The sequence below is a fragment of the Stomoxys calcitrans genome, chromosome 2 (genome assembly GCF_963082655.1).
Source record: "Stomoxys calcitrans chromosome 2, idStoCalc2.1, whole genome shotgun sequence".
Taxonomy (NCBI): domain Eukaryota; kingdom Metazoa; phylum Arthropoda; class Insecta; order Diptera; family Muscidae; genus Stomoxys; species Stomoxys calcitrans.
This window is the reverse complement of record NC_081553.1, coordinates 192,580,401-192,607,505: the sequence shown is the minus strand read 5'-3', so window position 1 is coordinate 192,607,505 and position 27,105 is coordinate 192,580,401. Positions and strand designations below refer to the sequence as shown.

General features: G+C 39.2%; 1 protein-coding gene across 23 annotated transcripts in view; it reads left to right on the top strand.

Moving 5' to 3' along the window:
• Positions 1-27,105, top strand: part of LOC106088147 (phosphatidylinositol-binding clathrin assembly protein LAP) — an 82,967-nt gene that overhangs the window by 17,565 nt on the left and 38,297 nt on the right. For 16 of the 23 annotated variants that reach the window (XM_013253497.2, XM_059363156.1, XM_013253495.2 and 13 more), the window contains exons 3-10: positions 12,475-12,617; positions 16,512-16,587; positions 17,603-17,635; positions 21,762-21,864; positions 21,943-22,064; positions 22,137-22,330; positions 22,399-22,535; positions 26,890-27,055. In XM_013253497.2, the coding sequence (XP_013108951.1) occupies positions 12,475-12,617; positions 16,512-16,587; positions 17,603-17,635; positions 21,762-21,864; positions 21,943-22,064; positions 22,137-22,330; positions 22,399-22,535; positions 26,890-27,055 (974 nt within the window). Of the gene's footprint in view, positions 1-12,474; positions 12,618-16,511; positions 16,590-17,602; positions 17,636-21,761; positions 21,865-21,942; positions 22,065-22,136; positions 22,331-22,398; positions 22,536-26,889; positions 27,056-27,105 lie in introns of all 23 variants that reach the window. The other 7 variants (XM_013253512.2, XM_013253506.2, XM_059363161.1 and 4 more) reach the window with 3 other exon arrangements.

Below are 27,105 nucleotides of genomic sequence, written 5' to 3'. Positions count from 1 at the left end.
TTTCTTTCTCTCTTACTGCCGACATGTTTGACTTAAATACCTCTGCTAGCTGTGTACTAGCAAGAGTATGTTCTAACTTTCAAACATTGATATTCTATTCAAATACGAGTACATTGTTGTTTGTATATGTAGAAAACAGTAACAGCGACAACAACAACATCTAATTGATTGGTTATTTTTTCTTGAATAATTAAATATACATATGCATAACTAGCTTAATGGATAGACGTATGTATGTAGTTGTATTTTGCTCTGAGTAAATAAACCATAAATTGGCGGAATGCTCATTTGTTTTTGATTGAGTATGCTTAGTTGAATTGATTGTTTTTATATGTATGTTACGGACTTGGCTTGTTGGTGGCATTTGTTTAGTCTGAACTGGAAATATTCGCACATTTTTCACTGCGGTATGAACTGCAACTGATAATTTGTTGGCGCAGGCGATTAGTCATCATTAGGGTTCGGAATTCTAAGCAAATGAATATTTGTTGTCGCTATCCGTTATTTTTGTTTATTTGTGCTGGCATGCTTACTCACGGCGATGCATGCCACGCACGATATACGTATGTATATGGCAACTATATTGAAATATGATCCGGTCTGCATAATATTCGGGGAGAAAGTGTAGGCGTTTAACATAGCTCACAGTACATAATTTCAGCAAACTAGGATAATAAATACGGCACTTATGGGTAAAAGATATGAACCGATTGAAACCATACACGACACGAATCATTGTGCCAATTTCAGACAAATCGTTGAATAAGTGCTGTTTTTATGGGTCTAAGACCATAAACTGGGAGATCGATATATATATGGGAGCTATACCTATGAAGATATATTCCCATATAAACCATTTTCGAATTTAACCTACCTATGGACAAAAAAGAATCTGTGCAAAGTTCAGCTCAATATATTCATTTTTAAAGACGGTAGGACGGACGGTAGTGATTTTAACAGGCAACCGGATGGATATGTCTAGATCGTTTTAGACTTTTACGAAGGCTAAGAATATGCATATAAATATATTCGACAACGAATATACATTTGCATAGAATTCCGAAGCCTTATGATGACTAATCGCCACCGCCAACCACAAATTATCAGTTGCAGTATAAACCGAAGGGGAAGATGGTCGCTGAGAATGATAAGGAGCCGCCCTCCTACGCCAAATTGGCAAGGAAGCACAACAGAGATGAGCTTACTTACATATGCAGTCATCAATATCGGCAGTGCATCCCGTAGGATTCCACCAGATCATCGGTCCCAAGTGGAGAAACTGGTTAACGAGCGGATTTTCGAACATGATGAGTTACGAGTAAAGAGGCGACATCTTTACGCTGCGTTTTGCGTCTGCAGAATGTATTGATACCTTCAAACAGCTCGTCGAAGGTATCCACGCTCCATGGGTAGGCACAAAGCTCGACCTGGTGAGAAAGATGGACATCCCCCAGCTCACAAAGGCGACGGTCTTCATCTGGGGATGGGTAGTAAATTTTCTTCTTAGGCAAGCAAAACCAAGGTTTGGTGGGAGAAGTGGGAGGTGTTCCACAGGGAGGAAAATGAGGAAGGAACTCTTCTTGTGGTTGGCATTGATCAGGTCTCCCTGACAAGTTTGGCTAAGACTATGACGCATGGCGCACTACGGGAGCAGGGCTGTCTTTTTCAAGATTGGGAAGACAAAGATGGACAGAAATCCGCATATTGCGACATCAGGTCGTGCAGTGTCTTGTGACGTAATACCGCCCAACAAACAGGTGGCTGCGACGAGACAATCACGGCCTCTCTCAATATTGGGTAGATTAGGATAGCAAAGATCCTAATATTAAAAAAACAGGCAGTGCAGGGGCGAGCTACCCATCACAGCTTTAACCAACAGGGACCTGACGACGGACACGTCACCGACTTCAAGATTCGGAAGACTATGCAACGTTCATAATATTGAAACATCAGGCAGCGCAGCGACAGGAGTCGCAATGCAGTTATCCAGATAAACCTCCATCGGAGCGAGACAGCTACACACGCTCTGATGGAGAAAATCAGCAAAGGCAATATTCATATTACCTTAATTCAGTATCCATGGACAAGCCGGAACAAAGTTTCTGGTCTGAATCATATCAACAGAAAGGAAAAATAAAATCAGCCCAAGAAAAACCCTGGATGGTCGGGTAGATTCGCAACATTGGAAAAGAGGTCCGCAGACTTTATAACAGGGCACGTCGTAAAAAAGTATGGCCATCTGGAAGATCATGTTACACGGATGGCTCAAAGCTAGAGGACAGAGTGGACCTGGGGGTCTATCTTGGGAACCCAGGGACTGAGATCTGTTTTAGACTTCCTGAACATAATAAGGGCGATCACGGAAAGCGTGGCGTGGTGTGGGGTTAACGCGAGGACGTCGAGTATGAGGATCTTTACGGACAGTAAACAGACCATAATGGCAATAACAACCAGGAAGGTAAAATCGCGAACAGTCTTGGAATGTAAGAAGGAAATTAACGCCTTCTCTGAGGGTGGCACGATCCGCATCGTTTGGGTGCCGCGCCATAGCGGAGTAACTAGGAATGAGAAAGCAGATGAAGGCCAGAGAACTGCCGTCAATAAACGAAGCCTTCTTCTGAAGATATTTATTTCTTTGGAAATCACCTGCTTTTTACAAATATTACTTAATAAAATGAATTGTTTGCAGTAAGAGGTTAATAACATTTTTGATATTTGCTAAAATGGCAATATATGCATTAAATACGTCATACATCATCTATATCATGCCAACCCACTAACCACTATCAATACCCCCTTATCCATTGTTGTTGTTATTGTTATCACCTCCATAACTTTTAATTTCATTAAGACAGCAACCAAGCATGTGAATGCACTGTAGTCGAATGGTGAATAGGTTTTAACATTGTGCATTGCATGTCGACATACATACAAACATATGTATCTCTTATTAAAATGAATATGTATGCATATGTGTGCTTACACCACTTCTGCTTTCTTCTCAAGTTACGTCACAATGCAAGCAAAAGCAAATTTCTTCCCAATAACAACTACCTATGTGAAAAAAATGAAGGGTTTGTGTGTGTGTGTATTTATGTGGTAATGCCATTCACTGACATGCTTCTCAAATGCATTTCAAACAAACAACAACAACTAACAATCAAAGTCTCTCATAGTTAAGTCAAGCAATCTTCAGTCACACATGTTGCAAATGCCAATTTCTTTCTTTGTAACCCATTTCCCCACAAATCGCAAACATATCTCCCATAATGGAGAGCATTTGGTTTGAATTGGTTGAGTGAACAGTGTATGTGTGTATGTATGTAAATGAGGGGTGTTAGCTGGCAGGTATGTACGTTCATCCATACATATGTATGTATGTTGATATTGGCTTGCTTTTATCATACATTTTGTGTGCTGCAAGTGATTTTCATATCAATATTTTCTTGCTTCAGTGGAAGCATAGGGTTTCTCAATATTTGTCAGTTGATGTCATGGATTATCCAATTTTGTTTTATTTACATTTTTCCCCTACTGTTTTGCATAAATTCTTTTCGGATTCCAATTTCATTTTGTTCTTTTACTGTGTAGTGTTGGCTGTGCCTTGGGGTTTTTCTTTCTCCTCGTTTCATTGATGCTGTGTGCGCTATGGGGGTATTGTCCGAATGATTGTAACCACATTATGTGATGGAGCTGGTTGGCTGGCTAGCTGCCTGCCTGCCTGTGTAGATTGTTGGTGGCCGTTGATGACTCATTCTCGTTGAGTTTGTATGGACGTCATTGTTGGCTACATGTTTATCTGTATACAGAAATGCGTGTATTGAGACGCCTGTCTGACACTCGAATGCTTTGAGTAATGAATTCATGGATCGTCGGTTTAGGGGAAGCGGGGAGCTTTAGCGAAAGAAGTTTCTTTCATTTCTTCCAGTGCTAGTAGCCAATTGCTTCTTTTGCAAGCTTAGGAGAAGTTATTCAGCCTCAAGTGTTTGTGTTTTGTCTGCAAACAAAATCAATAATTGTTTAATTAATATTTGAAGAGATGCGAAATCGGAAAGAGCTCAGGAGTGATGAGAAATGAAAACACTTGACCAGAGTCAACAAATGAGATCAATTATAAAGTTTAACTGTAAAAATAAATAAACAATTAAATCAAAAATTCAATTGTATAGGGGGGCTTAACACGAATGGACATCAATCAGATGTGGCCCGCATATTGGGGTGTACAAGTTAAGAATTTTGATTTTTGGCTTGAAAAATGCAGTTATTATTATTGCTCATCATTAGCAACAAAGTTTTTCGTCTTTCTGGTAGCACAATAATTTTGCCAAGTTATGAATTCAAAACTATTCCAGTAAGAGCTTTCTGCATCAATCGAAACCAACATTAGTCAGAAAGGAAAATGAAAGCCCAAAGTTTTCATCTACAGTTTTTCAAATAGTTGTTGTTCGATCTTAAACTTTTCTGACATTGCAATTGGCTTTATGAAAAAAGTACCTTATCATTGAAATGAAAATAGAATCCCCCACTGCTCCTAATGGGATGTTTAGCGTTATTTGTCATAAAAATTTAAGTTATGTATTTCCCCCCAGAGTTGGCAACGTCGAATGCAACAGGGAGCATGGTATCACTTTATCTGCCCTGTCGACGATCCGACACCGCCACCTACGTCGGACCTACAACGGTTGGTGAGCAAAGCAAAACAAACAGGAAGTGAGGTACTAATAGGGTGCGATGCGAACTCTCACCAAATTTCGTGGGGTAGTACCAACATTCATAAGCGACCTAATAACGCCTAATATTGGTAACACCGCTACCTTTGTTCATAGTATTAGGGAGGAGGTTTTTGATGTGATAATATGTTCGGGAAATCTAATCGATGAGGTTCTTGGAATTGGAGGGTCTCCATGGAGCATTCCTTCTCAGACCATCGCCAAATTAGGTTTAGAATAGCACGGCCAGCGCAAAATCCGATAAACTTCCGTAGTAAGTAAAAAAAAAACTGGCCAAAATTCGGAAGGTTTGGGTAAGTTAATTTAGAAGAAGACTTGGGTAAGATAATTTAGATTGTTCAAACATGGACGACAATGTCTACAGGATTACGACTGCACTAGTGGAGTCTTTTGAAGGTAGTTGTCCTCTTCGAGACAGGAAATCAGCCCAAGAAAAACCCTGGATGACGGAGGAGATTTGAAAAATTGGGAAAGAGGTCCGCAGTCTTTATAACAGAGCATGTCGTAAGAAGGCGAAAGTGTATGTAAATCAATAAAATAGTGTAAAATAGTGTAATGTAAATGAATAAAATTACCAGAGCGGCAACACGTGCCTCCTGGTAACTTTTCTGTGAACAGGTCGAATCTTGGAGTAATGAGGTTGATCGAAGGTTTATCATAACGGAATTTCTGGTGAAGGAATCCTTGAGGAGATTCAAACCATTTTAGTCACTTGGACATAATTGTATATTTCCGGTGTTACTATAAAAGGAGGCCGTCTATCTGGCGCCTCATCTGGCCAATATTTTTACAGCGTGCCTAGGACTTTCATATACTCAGAAGGTAAGGGTGGTATTTGTACCTAAGGCCGGCAAGACAAGTTAAGCGACACCAAAGGCCTACAGACCTAAAGGGTGATTTTTTTGAGGTTAGGATTTTCATGCATTAGTATTTGACAGATCACGTGGGATTTCAAACATGGTGTCAAAGAGAAAGATGCTCAGTATGCTTTGACATTTCATCATGAATAGACTTACTAACGAGCAACGCTTGCAAATCATTGAATTTTATTACCAAAATCAGTGTTCGGTTCGAAATGTGTTCATTCACCGTAACGTTGCGTCCAACAGCATCTTTGAAAAAATACGGTCCAATGATTCCACCAGCGTACAAACCACACCAAACAGTGCATTTTTCGGGATGCATGGGCAGTTCTTGAACGGCTTCTGGTTGCTCTTCACTCCAAATGCGGCAATTTTGCTTATTTACGTAGCCATTCAACCAGAAATGAGCCTCATCGCTGAACGGTGAATGAACACATTTCGAACCGAACACTGATTTTGGTAATAAAATTCAATGATTTGCAAGCGTTGCTCGTTAGTAAGTCTATTCATGATGAAATGTCAAAGCATACTGAGCATCTTTCTCTTTGACACCATGTCTGAAATCCCACGTGATCTGTCAAATATTAATGCATGAAAATCCTAACCTCAAAAAAATCACCCTTTATAAGCCTTACGTCTTTCCAATCAAAACCATGGAACATATTGTGGACTGTCCTGCACGAGGTTGTGCATAAAATAGAAGAGTACTTCGACGCCACACATTGGCGGTTTGCACTGGCATCGATGTGAGGATCACCGTAGGATGCCACCATAGCGGAGAGAATAGCATGTCCGCCTATGACGCTGAACGACTGAGCTCGAATCCTGGCAGGAACATGGCATGTAAAAACTTCTCCCCAAAGAGGTGTCGCTCTGCGACACGCGGTTCGGAATCGGCTATGAAAAGGAGTTCCCTTACCATTAAATTTAGAATTGAATCGCACACCACTCATTGATTTGTGAGAAGTTTGCCCCAGTTCCTTAATGGAATGTTCATGGGCAAATTTGCATTGCGATGTAAGGACCGAGACATTGATCCAATCCTGAGACCAGTACCGGATAGAGCGGGTCCTTAGAGACTGGATAAACCATATGCTAAGAAACAGGTGGACAAATTGTGTGTTCCATGACATAAATATAAGGGAGAAGGTGACACAGGGCACGCCATAGGTAAGCATTTTATCGCCACTACTTTGGGTGACCACCATAAATGACCTATTACGACTGAGGAGGGATTTGGTATGCAGACGATGTTATAATACTTCTAAGGATCCGAACCAGCTATGCAGAAGGGCCGAAAGGTTCTTGCATATGGGATATGACTGGGCTAGACCCAGAGGTCTCAATGTTAACCCAGAGAAGACAGAAATAAGCCTGTTCACGAGGAAGACGAATGTGGACTAATTTGAAGCGCAACGTTTCCTCAACAAACCAATTTCGATATCTGACAAGGTCAAATACTTAAGAGTTATCTTGGATAGGAAACTTAATTGGAAGTTTCTCATTCAGGAGCGTAGTGAAACGGCTCACAGATGTTGGGCTCTATATAGACGGCCCATAGGCTCGAAATGGGACCTGAATCCGATGATAGTCCACTGGCTCCACTGGAGCGTGATTAGACCAATACTTGCTTATGCCTCAGTAGTTTGGTGGACAGCTACGGAAAAGAATACAACATAAGGACCACACAACGGGTTCAGAAAACATGTTGTCTTGGCATAGGCGAAGCGATGAGAACCAAGCCCACTAGGGCACTGGAGACTCTTCCAGATATCCGACCCATTGACATACAGATTAAGTGTGAGTCAACCACTGCGACTATGAGACTTAAGGCGATGGGAGAATGGATTGAGGATGGGTGCAGCTCATACCATCGCGGTATAATCGAGGCGACGGTAGGAAACCTTGAAAGGAGGGAAGAGGTTTCCGATCGGATACCTGAGATGAACCTTGAAGTCAAGTGCGAGGCATTGCTGTCATCGGCACAATCTTGAATTGACGGAACCCTAGTATTGCCATCTGGAAGATCATGTTACACAGATGGATCAAAGCTAGAGGACAGAGTGGGCCTGGTGGTCTACATTGAGAACTCAGGGACTGAAATCTGTTTTAGACTGCTTGACCATAATACGATCCTGCAAGCGGAGATCCGGGCGATCATTGAATGCGTGAGGTGGTATGGTACAAACGCGAGGACGTCGAGTGGGAACTTCTTCAGGAACAGTAAAATGTCCATAAGGACAATACAACCTGGATGGTAAGGTCACGAACAGTCTTGGAATGTAAGAAAGAAATTAACGCCATCTGCATCGTTTGGGTGCATGGCCATAACGTAGTAAGGAGGAATGAAAGGGCAGACGATTTGGCAGTGAAGGCCAGAGAACTGCCGTCAATAAACTTGGATAACCTGAAGCCGTTCGGGTCGACGCAGTCCGATTTAAGGACGTGAGCGACAAACGCGCATGCAACACCGTGTAGCAGCGAAACAGTCGGTAGGACGGCGAAAATCCTATGGAGTACCAAAAATGAACCAGACATGAACCAACTCAGGGGCGTGGTATAGAAAACAATTAAGTAGCTTGGAAATCCTATCTCAAAATTTTCTTTTTCGAGGTTACCTTTTTAGTTTTTAAAGCACACAACAAGCCTATTACTGGCTTACGTGCATGTCCATAGTGTCCCGGGGCGGATTAATATCCGTACCCTCTTTTTGATCTCAGAGAAAATTAGTTAATTGACGGTGTGAATTTGCACACTTACAAAAATGTGCGTTTTTACGCATATGGCCACACAATCTCTTAGGGGTTTTTGCGAAATTTCACAAACATATCGCGTGGGTAACAGTTGACATGCCAAGTTCAAGTCAAACGAGTACTCAACTATTTGTGAAAATTTGCGCAAATTGTTACTGGAAGTCGTTCGAGTACTTTATTTGCAATATTTTGAGCGTTTGGTAATTGATCCCCATTTTGAAGTTTTTTTCTGAAGTTTTTTCCCCCTAGCCGAAATTTTAAGCATGGAATAGCTGTTTTATTAATTGCAGTTGCTTAATTCAAATAAATAGCAAAATATAGTAAAGGTTGTTCTTACTCCCCTGCAAATTTTTGCTGGAAAAGTACGCGTACAGACCCATTACAAAAGTGTTACTCTTGCTACCATATGGTAATTGTTTACAAATGAAGCTAGACAATTGCTATTTCATTTACAGACATTATCATGACCATACTTAATGGGTGAATGATATTTTCAGAATTAAGAAGGTCTTATCCGTGGCATATAGCGGTTGGATGAGTCAGTTAATGTGTGGTGGATATGCAATGTCTGTTTGGTACCAATTTAAAACCCTTTATTTATCTTCTATTTATAATCTGTTTTTGCATGGCACAAGACGCCCATTTGTTTAAACACAATTTTTATTTTGTACTACTCGATAAACATATCGTTAACCATTGAATGCAATATATAAGCACATAAAAGCTAATCTTTGTGTTTAAAAATAAAAAAAAGAACTGCAAAGAGATAACAAACCCTCTTTTTTCTGAAATTATATCCTATTGAGAGGCGTATAAATAAGTAAAAAATTATTTTTGCTTTAACAAAGTACCCATAACAATATGATAAGTGTTTCTGTTTTCAAAACAATTTTTATAACATATTGACACGTGTAAACATTCACAATAGGTATATATTGAAATTTGTTAACATTCACAATAGGCAAACTTCGACAATTGTAATGATGTTCATGGAGCCTATACACTTTATGTTTTTGCAAGTAACACAGCCTTATATTAGTGAATCTTGAGCAATGCCTCTCTCTCCCTTGCGATATGTATGGATAATTCGTCTTGCTTTGGTGGTGGTGGTATAAATAAATGTCAATCATGGACTTGTGTTAACCTACTTCCGTTACTCTATGCTCGTATGTGTACTGAATACGTATCGCATTTTTCTGAAACGCACTTATGGAAGCTATATCAGCACATATGTTCATACATATATTAACATAAAAAATATTTTATCCAAGGACATTTTCGTTGCCTGGCACTTCTGTCACATCATTCACTCACTTGTCGAAATTGATAAGAACAATTTTTTTGCGCACTCATATTAATATGCAGACTTGAGGCTGAGATTAAGTGAATGCGGGCTAAAGTGAACTTCGAATGTTTCGTATGATTGACACAATAAGTTAGAGATTTGAAGATACAGTGGGCCAATTTTGGGACTAAATGCGTTGGTGGCATTTCATAAACCAAAAGGTAGTATGTAGGGTTTGCAACGTTAAGGTTAGTTTTGGGTGGGTTACCCACCAAAGGTTCGAGTTCACTCGGAGGCCAGTCTGGTCCATTGTGGTACCGTAGAAAGAAAGGGAAGAGAAAGAAGATGTGAGACCTCAGACTAGAGGTTATATTACAATTTTGCCGATGAACATTCCAGGAACAGGGGTAAACTTTTCACACATCAATGAGTGCAGTCCGATTCAAGTTTAAGTTAAATGATAAGGGGCCCGTTTTTTGTAGTCGAGTCCGAACGGCGTGCCGCAGTGCGACATCTCTTTGGAGAGAAGTTTTATATGGCATAGTACCTCACAAATGTTGTCAGCATTAGGGGGGAAAACAACCGCTGAATATTTTTTCTAATGGTCTCGCCAGGAGTCGAACCCAGGCGTTCAGCGTCATAGGCGGACATGCTAACCTTTGCGCTACGGTGGCCTCCTATTTATATACGAATAAAAAAAAGACAGAAGGAGTGAAGAATCCGAGCGGGAGGTGAAGAAACGCCCATTCCCACGCAAGCATGGATGTACCTACGCCGGAGCTTATGGCATCCCCCGTCGGAATCATCCAGTTCCTTCAACAAATCTCAGGAGACCCACCAGAAGTACGTTCGCAAGTTCACCCAGATCATAGAAGAAACGGCTCCCCGGAAAGGGGAGCCTACCTCCCTGCAGACCCGGACATGAACACAGCAAATGCTCACTAGTCTCGTCTTCATCCTCATCGGGGCAACTCCTATAGAAATCATTGTGCGGTATTCCCATGCGAGCCGCCATGCGGCCTTTGGCACAGTGTCCGGTTATGACCCCTGTCAAGGCGCTCATTGACCTGTTATCGAACGCCAGCAACTCTCGTCTTCCTCTGGTCGATGATCGACCATAGCGCCTTTACAGTCCGGCAACCATCCACCCAGTCCCACCTCGACACCGACGCCGACTTAGCCTCCACTGTGTTCATTGGCTCGACCAATGCGCCGATCCGCTTGGCGCAGACGAACCCCCCTGGCGCACTCGTCCGCCCTCTCATTCCCTTGGAATCCCTTCATGCGTCCCATCGTGGGCCCGGAGCCTATCCAGGGACTCCAAACAATCCGCCACGCATCTTGACCTCTTCATCCTCAACCCTAAGGTATGGAGCGCCGCCATACTGTCAACATAAATTCTCAGTTTCGAGGGCAGTAAATCCCTTATCCGAATTTCTCTTACAGCCACTGGATTGCCACAGACCTATGCCTGAAAGATAGTACACTCGTCCGGCAGTCTTAGAGACATACTGATTTTGAGTAAGTCAGAGTAGACCCTCAATCCAGTCCCTGACTCCATCTTGGAGCCATCGGTGAAGATCGAGGTCTAATCCTAATCGAATAGCGAATGCCCTCACTCCAGTCGGCACTGGTGCCAGGTAGTCGGAGATCCTCCTTGGTCTACCCTTCGCATCCATAATCAAAGGGTGGCCGCAACCATCCTCCTTAAGAATGCCGAGCTCCCTCAGCCTAAGGGCGATCTTGGCGACGCAGTTCCGAATATAGGCCTCAATGGGCTGCATTTTCAGCATCGCCTCCAGGCCTGCCTGCGGTGCGGATCTCAGTGCCCCTGTGAACCCGAACTTCTCGAACTCCCTCGCACGCGTCCTCTTCTCTACGCCATTCCACCATACCAGTGCTTCAAGGGTACTGGTCTCATAAATCAGTCCATAACCTGATATAGCAGCCATATAAACGATCTCCCGATTGGACTTCTTGAGCCTAAAGGGGGCGCAATTGTTATCCAATTTGGTTGAAATTTTACACATGTCATTTTGGTATGACTTCCAACAACTGTGCTAAGTATGGTCTAAATCAGTCCATAACCTGATATAGCTGCCATATAAACCGATCTCCCGATAAGACTTCGTGAGGTTCTAGAGGGCGTAATTCTTATTTGATTTGGCTGAAATTTTGCACATAGTGTTCTGTTATAACTTCCAATAATTTCGTTAAGTACGATTCGAATCGGTCTATAACCTGATATAGCTCCTATATAAACCGATATTCTGATTTCACTTCTTCAGCCCCCGGAAGCCGCAATTTTTATACGATTTGGCTGAAATTTTGCATGTAGTGTTTTGTTATGACTTCCAACAACTGTGCCAAGTACGCTCCAAATCAGTGCATAACCTGACATAGCTGACATATAAACCGATCTTCCGATTTGACTTCTTGAGCCACTGGAAGCCGCAATTTTTGTCCGATTCGGCAGAAGTTTAGCATGTAGTGTTTTGTTACTACTTCCAACAACTGAACCAAGTACGGTCTAAATCGGTCTATAACCTGATATAGCTCCCATATAAACTGATCACGCGATTTGACATCTTTAGCCCCTGAACGCCGCAATTTTTGTCAAATTTAAATTTTGCCCACTCGTTCTGTTACGACTTCCAACAACTATGCCAAGTACGGTAAAAAAACCATAAATTATGCCCTTCATCTACACTTGTTTTGTATAAATTTTTAGCAGAATCTATGGTGGTGGGTTCCCAAGATTTGGCCCGTCCAAACTAAGTAGGCTTTTACTACTTTTCTTTCGCAATTTTTTTTAATGTCTTCTTTTTGCGTTTTCTTTCCAGATTTAGTACATTGTACAAATGAACCCAACGTATCAATACCACATCTGGCCAATTTACTTATTGAACGTTCACAGAACACCCATTGGGTGGTGGTCTATAAGGCGTTAATAACCACACATCATTTGATGGCATATGGAAATGAGGTAAGTTTATGGCGATTGCAAGGAAATTTCAATAACTGTTTGACATTTAGTCGAAACTGTGGTTAAACAGCATAAGTTCGGGGAAAATTTTATGAGGGTTGACATTTTTCTGATGTTCGCCCACAAGACACGGATCTAGATGTTTGCGTCATAGGCGGACATCCTTAAACTGCGATAAACCAACTGATGTATCCGCCTAATCGGTATGTTGCCTTCGATGCTATCCTTTCGACGCTTGATGCCTTACTATTCGTTAGCCAAGTTTACTTTTATATAGACCTCCTTCTGGCTTGGCGTTATGCGCTCAGTACGAGGGTGTACAACCGATGAATCGTTATTTGATCGAATATCGATTATTTGAGACTTTAAATAATCGAATAATTTATACCGTTTAATCGATTAACCATTTTTATGCTAAAAAACATGAATTGAGTCGTTTGTCTGGGATTTTCGTTAATTTTTTCCCTACCTGTGCAAAATTTCATTGATTGCCAGATTCGTAATCTACTCCCCAATACCTTTCATTTAAGCCCCATTTTGATATGGGCGTTCAATTCGCCTGCTTTAAGAAGTTTTGGTTTAGGGCGAATTTCTGGGTACTTGGACCAAATTTTTTTTACCATTTTCGTATTTTATTCTGCAATACCTTTCATTTGATACCCATATTGTCTTTATAGTCCCACTTTTGATTTTGGGTAGTACTTTTGAGGTAACGGGGATGGTCCGCCCCCTTCCGATATTAAAAAGTTAGATGGTCTATGTTTCCTTCCAGACCAATATACACAATCTGCGAAAATTTCAAGGTTTTTGACGGCTGAACCGAACGGGGGAGGGTCCGCCCTCTTCCAAATATCAACAAATCATAAAGCCTATTCCTGCTTCCTTACCATATTTGTAATCTACTCCCGTATACCTTTCATTTGAGTCCCATATCGTCATGATCGTCCAATAAACTTATTTTAGGGGGTTTTGCGGCTGGGGCGGCCCCCAGTTAATTGGACCCAATTTTTAATATGAAATTCGCACTCTACTCTTGAATATCTTTTATTTGAGTCCCATATTGTCCCGGTCGATTCACTATTATTTTTGAGTAGTACTGTTGGGGTAAAGGGGAGGGTCCGCCCCCCTTCCGATATCAAAAAATTATATAGCCTATGTTTCTTACCAGACCAACCTACACAATCTGTGAAAATTTCAAGATAATCGGTTTAGCCGTTTTTGAGTCTAAACGGAATAAACAAACAAACTGAACACAAATTGATTTTCATATAAAAGGCGATTTTTTAGCTATTATCATTTTGCCAACACTGGTTTAAACAGCTCACGCACGTTTCGGGTTTTGTTTCACTGTCAAACAACTTTAGCTTGGTCTATAATTTAACCATGAATCGTCTTAGAAACGAACAACGCTTGCAAAATATTGAATTTTTTTACAAAATGCGTGTTTTGTTAAGAAAGTTCATCGCGCGCTTCTTCTTCTTCAACGACGAATCTTATATTTGGCTCAATGGGTATGTTAATAAGCAGAATTGTCGATTTTGGAATGAAGATTAGGCAGAAGCATTACAAGAGCTACCAATGCATCCAGATAAAGTCACAGTTTGGAGCGGTTTATGGGCTGGTGGCATCATTGGACCGTACTTCTTCAAAGATGATGCGAATCGTAACGTAAATGGCATATGGTAACTTTAAATGGTGAGCGCTACCGTGAGATGATATCCAACTTTTTTTGCCCAAAATGTAAGAGCTTGACTTGCATGACTTGTGGTTTCAACGAGACGGTGCCACGTGCCACACAGCAGGCATAACAATGGACTTATTGAGAGGCGAGTTCATTGAACATTTTATTTAACGGGACTGGTTAAGTGACCGCCTAGATCGTGCGATTTAACGCTTTCAGACTATTTTTTGTGGGGCTATGTTAAAGGTCATGTCTAGTCAACATTGAATCATTTATACGTGAGATACTGGCTGGAATGTTGAAAGAGGTTCTTCGACTTGAGCCACTAGAAGCTGGAATTTTGTATGAAATTTTGCAGGCAGGGTTCCGTAAAGGTTATCAACAATCGTGCCAAATATGGTTCAAATCGGTCTATAACCGAATATAGCCTCCGATCTCCCGATTTGACATCATGAGCCTCTAGAAGTTGCAATTATTAGCCGATTGGTCTGAATTTTTGCACATAGTATTCCGTTACAATTTCCAACATTTTCGATTATTATAGTCCAAATCGTTCTATAATCTGATATAGATCTCTTACAAAACGATCTACCGATTTGACATTTTGAGCCCCTAGAAGCCGCAATTGTTATCCGACTGAGATGAAATTTTGCACGTAGTGTTCTGTCGATTTGACATCTTTAGCCTCTGGATGCTGCACTTGTTATCCGATTGAGGTAAAATTTTGCACGTAGTGTTCTGTTATGACTTCCAACAATCGTGACAAGTATGGTCCAAATCGATATATAACCTGATATAGAGTTCATATAAACCGATTTCCTGATTTGACATGTTGAGCCCCTAGAAGTCTCAATTGTTATCCGATTGAGATGAAATTTTGCATGTAGTGTTTTGTCATGACTTCCAACAATCGTGACAAATATGGTCCAAATAGGTCTATAATCTGATATAGCTCCCATATAAACCGATCTGCCGATTTGACATCTTGATTCTCTGGATGTTGCAAATATTATCCGATTTAGCTGAATTTTGTACGTGGTACGCTCCAAACCGTTTGTGTAAACTTTTAACAGAATCCCAAGATTCGGCCCGGTCGAACTTGGTGCGCTTTTACTTGTAAAGTTTCTCTCCATAAGGAAAAACCATACAAAGAACTTGACGAATGCGATAAATGGTAGAGGAGTATATAAGATTCGATCCCGGTAAACTGAACTCACTTTTACTTGTTGCCTGTTCTTTTTGCATGGGTGTTATATTTAACCGATTTCTCAAAGTAGTTTTTTAGGATTGTCAATAACCCGTCTGTGCCAATAGGATAGGTGAAAATTTTGTCATGCAAAAGTTGTAGCTATTCGTTAGCATAAAGGGGGGCACACCTCGGGGCTTTGTGAACAAATAAATTCATGGATTCGTTTCATCTTCCAATTGAAGCACTTTGTCTTATCATCCCTTAGTTTTAGACATGCAAAAATTACTCAATAACCCTTTTTAGCGACCCAGTTGTAGAACCCCACCATATGTCAGATCATTCTTCTTCTTCTTAAGATTAATAAAAATTCTTCAATATTTGTTTGTTTCTCTTTCGAGATGAGCTCAATGATCGGAGATGCAAATGGAAAATAAAAGCCAAAGATAGCAACATTGTGCATTGTGCATCTGTTGAAAGTTGTATTGATGGCTTCGAACGCTAAGACAAGGGCAACGGCTATAGGCTGTTGCTCCCAGGTTCGAATCCAGGCCGGGCTCTGCCGAATTTTTTATTGTTCAATTCTTTCTATATTTTATAATTAGAGTCTGGATTTTTATGCAAAATTGAACATTCATTATTTTCCAAATGAAATGGTATTTTGTATTAAAATTTATTTTTGTAAACATATAATGACATCAGAACTTTGATTCTGCATGACTGCATGCAAAATACTACCGCATACCCCTAATAATTGATGGCAACATTCAGGTCATAAAAGTTCATACTCTAATTATAACTGTATAACCACTGTACTCACACATTTTATTACAATGTCAACAATAAAGACAATGTCATTAATACGACGACTAACCTCTCAATGACGAATGTTTGCTCAGTCGCTCCTTCTCTCTCTCTCAAAGTCAGCGACCTTTGCCAATCATTTATCAACAGCTATGGCAATATCTTAAGGGGTTTGCAATCAATTTTAATTGTATCTTTTATTCTTTGTTGTTGTTGTTTTCAGCGTTTTATGCAGTATTTGGCTTCATCGAATTCAACATTTAACCTCAGCAATTTCCTGGACAAGGGCGGTGTGCAAGGTAAATGAAAATGCAACGTGAAAAAAAGACAAAAAAATACTAAACAATGCTGGGAGAAAGAGTCTCTCTCGCTCTCTCTCTCTCTCTGTCTTTACAAGCTAAACCAACACTAATACATTCATACAACTTTAAGTAAAGATTAATATTCCAAAAGAACTTACTCATCTATGAATGTGATTAATATCCTCAAAACCTGTTTGGACAATTGGAAAATATTCATGTCATACCAAGTTAACAACAACATTATAATCATTTAAACAAATGTTTTTCTTAACATTTAATTTAGAAACACATGTTGCCAGCTGAAATGCAAAAGAGATTAACAACATAATTTAAAAAAAATTATTATTATTATAAAAGATATAATAAAATTCTTAGAATTTTTTTATATTTGAAATAAAATCTGTCAATCCATTTTTGCATTTCAGTTGTATTACATGTGTTTTCATTAATAAGATTTCATTTTAATTTTCCATTTTCTATATTAATTTATATATATGATAATATACATTTTTTTATGTTGTGGTAACAATTTGATGCTTTTTATGATTTTTTCTCTTTTTCTTTCTTTTTCTTTCCATTTTTTCCCCGCAACTTTTCTTTAACTACCCTACCGCCTGTTCTTTATTTTTACAATACACAAAACATACATACGTGCTAAAACAAATAATTCAAAATAAATTCCATTATCGCCTAAAACAATCTTTGAAATTCGCTTTCAATATTGTTCATATTTTTCTCATACAAAAATTTTGTTTTTCAAAATTTATATACAAATCGTTTTCATAATATCAATTGGAAATAATTTTTATACTATTTTCATACCTGTTTGTGAAAATTCATGCATATTCAAATATTGAAATGTTTTTGTATTTCCGTGTGTTTTTTGCTTATACTACCAATACTACTACTACTTATACTACCAATACTACTACTACTACTACCACTGCTATACTCATGCTCCCCCTCTGTAAACCAAAACTCAAAACCAATGTAAAATATGCTTTAAAACAAGATGGTGGTATGTCGGTACCTGGTGGCAGAATGGGTGAGTAATTTTTATATATAACATAGTAATAATAATAATGCCAGAGATATGATTTTATTTAAGCGACTGCTTGATCAATCATTTTTATGTAGATTTGCTATCACCAGCTTACGTTAAAACAGTAATCTGCTTTTTTCTATGTGTGGGCCAAGAGAAATCTAAGGAAATTTAAAATTATGTAACCAAAAAAAAAAAAATTAAAATAAAGAAATAATAACAAAATAAATTAATGAAATAATAAAAAATAATTAAAAAAAAATTAGTATTAAAAAATTTATAAAAAATTATTTTAAATTAAAAAAAAATTAAAAAGAGAACAAAATTAAAACTAATAAAAAATTCAAACATTAAAAGAAATTTTTTAAAAAATATACAAAATAATATATAGTAAAGCTTAGGTTAGGTTGAAAACGGAGTGCGGATATTAATCCGCTCCAGCCAAAATGGAGATACATCCAAACTAATAACCAGCTTGTTAAATAAATAAAGCTTTTATGAGCTTTAGACCCGGCATATCGGTCCATATGACAGCTATATCCAAATACAGTCTGATTTTTACCATATTTGGGTCAGATGGCAGGTGGCCTACAACTACTCGCAGTTTCAAATTTCAGCGAAATCGGTTAAAAAATAAAGCTTTTATGGGCTTCAGACCCTTTATCGGCAGATCGGTCTATATGACAGCTGTATCGAAATATAGTCCGATCTGTACCATATTTGACTCGGAAGTTGGGAGGCTTAAAACTGCGCATTATTCCAAATTACAAATAATACACAAATATTTAAATAATAATTAAAAACTAATGTAAAAAAATCTAAAAACTAATTAAAAAAATTGAAAAGAAAAATAAAAGACATAAAAAAACAAATAAAAATTAGAAACAAACTAAAAATTAGGGAAAAATATTTTAAAAAATTAAAAGAATTAAAAAAAATAATTAAAAATTTAATTAACAAATTAATTAAAAAAATACAAAAAAAAATTTAAAGAAAAAATTTTAAAAAAGCTAAATTTAAAATTAAAAAAAGCAAAAATTAAGGAAAAAATAATTTAAAAAAATTAAAAGAATGGAAAAAAATTAAAAGAAGTGAAAAAAAAAAAATAAAAAATTAAAAAAATTGAAAAACATAAACAAAAACAAAAAAATAAATATACAAAAATTAAATTAAATTAGAGTACAAATTAAAAAGAAAATAAAAATTAATATTAAAAACAAAAATATAAATTAAAAATTAAAAAAAAAATATTTAAAAAAGACCAATAAACATTATAAGCAAACTAATAATTAAAGAAAAAAAAAATGTTAACAAATGAAAAAAATTGAAAAAAAAAAAATTAAGAAATTATACTGACCTTCTTCTTACTTCCTTTCACTAATAGCTTCGTACTCTCAGGATCCGGATCACCCCATGACCCTCTCACGCCGTCGACTGCTTCGCTGTTCTACAGTGTTGCATGCGCATTCGTCGCCCACTCCCTTACTGCGTCGATTCGAAAGGCTTCGGGTAAACCAAGTTTGTTGACAGCAGTCCTGTGGCCTTCACTGCCAAATCGTTCCCCTTTATTCCGTTATTGCCCGGCAACCAAATGATGCGGATTGTGCCATCCTCAGAGAAGAGATCTCCTTTTTACATTAAAAGATTGTCCGTGATCTTACTGTCCTGGTTGTTATTTCGTCCAAATCAGTTTAAAAATGATTTTTTTTTATCAACCTAAGATATGGGTTCAGTAGATCGGTCAACATATAGCTATGTCAAAATATGTTTCGATTAAGGCCACATAGGGCGAATATATAAAAATCAATTTGTGTTTGTTTGTTTGTATGTTTGTGTGTTCCTTATAGACTCAAAAACGGCTGAACCGATTTCCTTGAAATTTTCACAGATGGTACATATTGACCCCGTGGTGAAAATATGGTAATAAATTTTTTTAAATCTGAAGGGGGGGGGGGGGGGGGGGGCGGACCCTCCCCCTTACCCTAATTTTTAGAAACGCCAGATCTCGGAAATGGGTGGTGCGATTTAAGCGAAATTTTGTGTGCTCTCATTAGTACCCTAAAAATAAAAATTTGGTATCCAAATTTCGTATGGTGTACCTAGGGGGGCTGCCCCACCCTAAAACCTACCAAACATATATTTACACCAATCACGACAATATGGGCCTCAAATGAAAGGTATTTAGGATAAGAAAACGTATCTGATATCCAATTGTCGGACCAAGTGCTAGAGGGACCACCCCAACCCCTTATTTACTGACCATGGTAATATGGGGCTTAAATAAAATGTATTTGAGTGTAGAATTCGAATCTGATATCCAATTATGGGACCAAGTGTTTGGGGGCCACCTCTCCCCAAAAGCATCCCCCAAGGGGGACAAATTTACGACCATAGCAATATGGGGCTCAAATGAAAGGTCTGTGGGAGTAAAGCACGAATCTGCTACCAATATTCAGGAAAAGTCTTTATGGGGCCACCCCACCCACCCAACTAGGAACTAGGAAGTATTTGCTGTCTATTGCAATATGAGGCTCAAATAAGAGGGTTTTTAGAGTAGAACACGAATCCTATATATATTTTCAAGGCCAACTCACTGAGTGGCCGCCCATCCCTCAAAACATCCCCTAAGCCGTTCATGTTTGTCGACTATGGAAATATGGGGCTCAAATTAAAGGTATGAGGAAGTAGACCACGTATCTGATATCAACATTAGGGGCCAATTGTATAGGGGACGTCCCACCACCATAACAACCCCCAAATATGACGTATTTGCTCACCAAGACAATTTGGGTCTTAAAGAGAGTGAAACTAAATATTTTTAGTTTTTAGGGCCAATACCCCAAACCGGATATATTTGCTGACTTTTACAATAAGGAGTTTAAATGAGATTAGAAAACGAATTTGATATCCAATTTTGAGGCCAATGGCAATATGGGGTTCAAATAAATGATATATAGATATATGAGAATAGAGCACGTTGCTGATATATTTTGGGGGCATAGAATTTGGAGGACCACCCCACTCCCCAAAACACCCCTAAATCGGGCATATTTACCGACCATGACAATGTGGGGCTTAAATTAAAGGTATTGGGGGGTAGAGCAAGAATTGATACCCATTTTCGGGACCAATTTGCTGGGGGTCTACCCTTTCCCAAAATACCTCACAAACAGCAATTTTTTACTGACCATCGCAATATGGGGCTCAAATAAAGGTATTTGGAAGTAGAATACGAATTTGATATCCAAATTTAGGGCCATGTATTTTGGGCATCACCCCTTTCCCAAAACACCCCCAAAGGGAAAAAAATGTTTCGACCATGCCAATATGTAGCTCAAATGATTTTGAGATTAGAAAACGAATTTGATAACCTATTTTGGGGCCATGTGCTTGGAGGACGCCTCATCCTGTAAACTCCTCTTAAGCCAATGGCAATATGGGGTGTAAATAAATGGTATTTGAGAGAAGAGCACGATGCAGTTATTTTTTCAGGGCCAAGTAAAAGAAGGCGCAGCGGAGCGGGCCCGGGTCAGCTATACCATATAAAAAACGATTTAGAAACTGCACCGATGGCGATTTTCGTATTTATTGGGTTGCCCAAAAAGTAATTTCGGATTTTTTAAAAGAATGTAAATGCATTTTTAATAAAACTTAGAATGAACTTTAATCAAATATACTTTTTTTACACTTTTTTTCTGAAGCAAGCTAGAAGTAACAGCTGATAACTGACAGAAGAAAGAATGCAATTACAGAGTTACAAGCCGTTGAAAAAATTTGTCAACGCCGACTATATGATAAATCCGCAATTACTTTTTGGGCAATCCAATATTTTTAACAGTTTTCTTTAGCCTGTTTTATCTTTGAGAGAATTCTCTCCAACGCACTAGAAAATAGTGCATTGGATAAATCTTAGAAGTTTTTCTCTATAAAAAGCTCTTCCCCAAAATATCTCATGTCGATCAATGCATTTTGCCTACCTTGAATTTATATAAACTTTCTTAGATTTCTCTTTGGTTTCATGACTATCAAGAATTGTTCGCTTTCCTAGTTTGATGGTATTTTTAAGACAGTTTTTAAGACAGTCTTTAAGGAACTTTTAGTTAACTTTTCTTCCATCCTACTTCTTTAGGTTACGATATGTCACCATTCATACGACGGTATGCCAAATATTTAAATGAGAAATCTCTATCTTATCGTGCAATGGCCTTTGATTTTTGCAAAGTCAAAAGGGGGTAAGTTTTAATGTAATTTTCGAAAAACATTTTTTTTAAAGTTAAATTTATTTTTTTTGCAAAAATGTTCTTTTACAGCAAAGAAGAAGGTTCGCTGCGTACCATGCACGCCGATAAGCTGTTGAAAACGTTGCCCGTATTACAAGCACAATTGGATGGCTTATTGGAATTCGATTGTCAATCAAACGATTTAACAAATGGTGAGTTGTGTTTCTTTTTTTATTATAGAAAACTGTGTTGTTTTTAATTAATTTTGGTTTTCTTCGTTTCAGGTGTCATAAATATGTCATTTATGCTTTTATTCCGTGATCTCATTCGTTTGTTTGCCTGTTACAATGATGGTATTATTAATTTATTGGAAAAATATTTCGATATGAATAAGAAACAGGCTCGTGATGCTTTGGATTTGTATAAAAAGTTTTTGGTACGCATGGATCGTGTTGGTGAATTTTTAAAAGTTGCAGAGGTAACGCAGCATTTTTGAGTCAACGTGGACACCATGTCGCCTTAAAAACACTTTTCATTTTATTACAGAATGTTGGCATAGACAAAGGCGATATACCAGATTTAACAAAGGCACCCAGTTCCCTGCTGGATGCATTGGAACAGCATTTGGCCACATTGGAGGGTCGTAAAGTTTCAGCTGCTAATACTCCTACACAATCAGCAAGGTTTGTTATCCGCTGTAGTTGAGATTTAGATTTAGAGAAAGTGAATGGCCAATGACTGTCATGACACATTTGTGGTCAAACGAGTAGTGGCTCTGCCCTTGAACTTTCTTTTTCGTTCAAAGTAGCATCCATTGGCAAATATTATTCTACTTTCTTGCCCCAAAACAATTGTAATTTGGTTTGAAAGTTGTAGTAATCCACATTTGGTGCTGGAGGCCTCCATAGCGCAGAGGTTAGCATGTCCGTCTATGACGCTTAACGCCTGAGTTCGACTCCTGGCGAGACCATCAGAAAAAATTTTCAGCGGTGGTTTTCCCCTCCTAATGCTGGCAACATTTGTGAGGTACTATGCCATGTACAACTTCTCTCCAAAGAGGTGTTGCAATAAAGAGAAGGCCCCTTATCATTGAACTTAAATTTAAATCGGACTGCACTCATTGATATGTGAAAAGTTTGCCCCTGTTCCTTAGTGGAATGTTCATGGGCAAAATTTGCATTTTTACATTCGCTGCTTTTTGGCCTTGACCTTCAGCGATTGCAGAGTTGTTGTTGTAGCTACATTTGTATGTGGAGGTAGCGATCCTTGTCAAGCTCCACAGGTGAACAAACTCGTTCCGGTCGATAGGACCGATCGCTGTGGCAACGTTATGGTTGGTCCGTAACTGTAGTTACAGTTTCTCCATATGGAGCATTCCTCTATCCGCATCCTGTGGATGCCCCCGATTAGCTTCCAGCTAAGCTTCTTGTGAAAACGATGAATATCACACACCGTGTGGTGCTTATGTAGTTGTTGTTGTTGTAGCAGTGTGTTGAACACTGAGTTTGCAGCCCTTGCCGATGAAGGACTCCATGGGGTCAATCCGGTACGTACAACCGTCTGCAATCCCATGGCAGCCGGTTGTATGTACCGGATTGACCCGATGAATTCCTTCATCGGCAAGGGCTGCCGCCTCAGTGTACCACACACTGCTACTACTACAACAACAACCGTCTGCATGAGATTGTATGTATTGTAGTTGTTGTAGCCACATTTTCATGTGGAGGTGGCGATCCTCGTCAAGCTCCTGTGGGTGACCAAGATCGCTCACGGGATGATGATGGTCATTGGTTATTTAAAGGCGCCAATAACTCCCCTTGTCATATCGAGCATCATAGGCACTCAGTATTTAAGCACGAGCCGGTGTCGCCCGGTCTCTCATTAAGACTCTCCACGCAATATCGCTGATTGTCCGCGACAGCTGCTGCAGCTACTCCGTATGGAGCATTCCACTGTCCGCAACCTGTGGTTGCGCCCGGTAGCTCGCAGCTAAGCTTCTCGTAACAGCAAATATCACCACACAGATTGGAGCTCAATGCACCAGCCTGTGTGGTGCTCACAGCTTTCCCGTGCCGCGGTCAATTTCTTGTGCATTCCGAAAGTGACAGGACAAGGGGGAGAACCCACCCCCGTTATATCCGTGGTCTCCGAGCCGATGGACATTCATCACAATTTACCATGGGCAAAGTTACGAATGTCATCCGTGGCGCCAAATTATCCAAGGCGTTGGGTCCTGACGGAATCTCTACACTGATGCTGAAGAATCTGGATCTACCTGGAGTTGAGTATCTTACTACTGACCTCAACCTGTCTTTGTACACTCTACTAGTACCCGATGCCTGGATGATGGGCGAAGGGATCCCGCTATTGAAGCCTAAAAAGGACCCGAGTTCGGGGGAGTCGTACAGACTGATCTCCCTTCTCTCAACAGTAGCAAAGACGCTTGAGGCATTACTCCTCTCGAGCCTCGTAGGAGAATTTCCTTTCGTCAAGCATCAGCATAGATGGAAGATTGCTCTTCATGAAATCACCGCACACATTTGCCATGGCTTCCCAGGCCATGTGGTAGAACGGTCCTTGTGGCACTGGACCTATCGAAGGCATTCGACACGGCCAGCCATGCCAAACTATTTGAGGACATCGCCAACACGTCCCTCCAGCCAGGCCGGAAACGCTGGGTAGCGAGTTGTCTGTGTGGTTGCCAGTCATTTGTGGAATTTAGGGATAAGTCGAAGCACCGTAGAGTGAAAAAGGGGAGTTTCTCAAGGCGGGGTGATATCTCCGGCACTGTTTAACCTCTACCTATACTTCATTTCACCTCCTCTATATGGCATAGAGATCGTATTATATGCGGACGATTCTACGATTATGACATTAGGCCCCCCCATCCATTGATAACATCTGCGATTGGTTGAACGTCTGCCTCAACGAACATGCCTCACATTTCGCTGCAAGAAATCTGAAGATATCTGCCACCAAATCTTCAGCCACATTGTTCGCCTCCCGTTGCACCTGAAGAAATTGACCTCCCCCGATAAACCAGAGTACTTCTGGCTCAATTACGTTCTGGCAGATGCAGCTGCCTCAATTCCTACAGAGCATGGCTTGATGGCAACGTGCAGGATGTATGTCCCGATTGTTAACCGATCTCCCGATTTGAATTTTTCAGCCCCTGGAAGCCACAATTGTAATTCGATTTGGCTGAAATTTTGCGCACAATGTTTTGTTATGACTTCCAACCAATGGGGCAAGTACGGTCAAATCGGTCTATAACCTGATGTAGCTCCCATATAAACCGATCTCCCGATTTGACTTCTTGAGCCCCTGGAAGCCACAATTTTTGTCTGATTCGGCTGAAATCTTGCACATAATGGTTTGTGATGATTTCCAACAATTGTGCCAAGTACGGTCTAAATCGGTCTATAACCTGATATAGCTCCCATATAAACCGATCTCTCGATTTGACTTCTTGAGCCCCTGGAAGCCGCAATTGTTATCCGATTGAGATGAAATTTTGCATGTAGTGTTCTGCTATGACTTTGAACAACTGTGCTAAGTACGGTCCGAATCGGTTTATAACCTGATATAGCTCCCATATAAACCGATCTCTCGATTTGACTTCTTGAGCCCTTACAAGCTGCAATTTTTGTCGGATTTGGCTGATATTTTGCACATAATGTTTTGTTATGACTTTCAACAACTGTGCCAAGTACGGTCTAAATCGGCCTATAATCTGATATAGCTCCCATATAAACCGATTTCCCGATTTGACTTCTTGAGTCCTTACAAGTCGCAATTTTTGTCCGATTTGGCTAAAATTTTGCACATGATGTTTTGTTATGACTTCCAACAACTGTGCTATGTACGGTCCGAATCGGTCTATAACCTGATATAGCTCCCATATAACCGATCTCCCGATATGACTTCTTGAGCCTCTGGAAATCGCAATTTTTATTCGATTTGGCTGAAATCTTGCACATAATGTTTTGTTATGACTTCCAACAATTGGCTATGTACGGTCCGTATCGGTCTATAACCTGATATAGCACCCATATAAACCGATCTCCTGATTTAATTTCTTGAGCCTCTGGAAGTCGCAATTTTTATCCGATTTGACTGAAATTTTACATGTAGTGTTCTGCTATGACTTCCAATAACTGTGCTAAGTACGGTCCGAATCGGTCCATAACATGATATAGCTCCCACATAAACCGATCTTCCGATTTGACTTCTTGAGCCCTTACAAGCCCCGATTTTTGTTCGATTTGGCTAAAATTTTGCACATGATGTTCTGTTATGACTTCCAACAACTGTGCTAAGTATGGTTCGAATCGGTCTATAACCTCATATAGCTCCCATATAAACCGATCTCCCGATTTGACATCGTTAGTCCCTGAAAGCTACATTCTTTCTGTTATGACTTCCAACAACTGTGCCAAGTACGGTCATAAAAACCATAAAATTATGCCTTTCCACAAAATTTATTTTGTGTAAAATTTTAGCAGAATCCATTGTGGTGGGTTCCCAAGATTCGAACCGGTCGAACTTTGCACATTTTTACTTGTTTTCTACCAATGCAGGCAGGCTACATTTATGAGCATTCCAGCCTTATCAAATTTCTTTATCGCTTTTTTTAACAAAAAAACATTTTTTCCAGTTTTTATATTTTTGATTTGATTTTAGTCCTTTTTAAAAAATTAATTAAAATTTTTTTTAATATTTTAAATTCAATTATGTATTTAAATAAATATTTTCTTACTTTACTGTATAGATATTTTTAAGTTTCTTCTTTGTAATTGTCTTTAGTTTTTATAAATATTTTGTTTTATTTTCTTTTCTTCCCCAAAAAAATTTAACTTAAATTTCCTTTTTTCCTTTACCAAAAACTTTTACTTTTCTAAATTCTTTATTCAAATTTTGGTTGTTATTTTTTGTAAATTTAAATTTTGTTTGCTTTTTTGAATTTTTTTGTTTTTAAAAAATTATGAAAAAAAAAAAATTGTAAAAAAAAAATATTAAAAAAATTCACAACAAAAGTAACAACCAAAAGAACTTTAAATCCGCTGTCTCTGCCCTATCTTCTACTAGCACCTCGTTCGGTACAGCAGCAGCTTCTAGTAAATTTGATACCACCAATGGGATTGATGAACAATTGAAAGCTCAGGCATTGGCCGATGAAGAAGCCGCCATGAATCAATACAAGGTAGGTGTTGTTGGATATAGAACTAACGATTCTATTAGCCTTCATGTTTT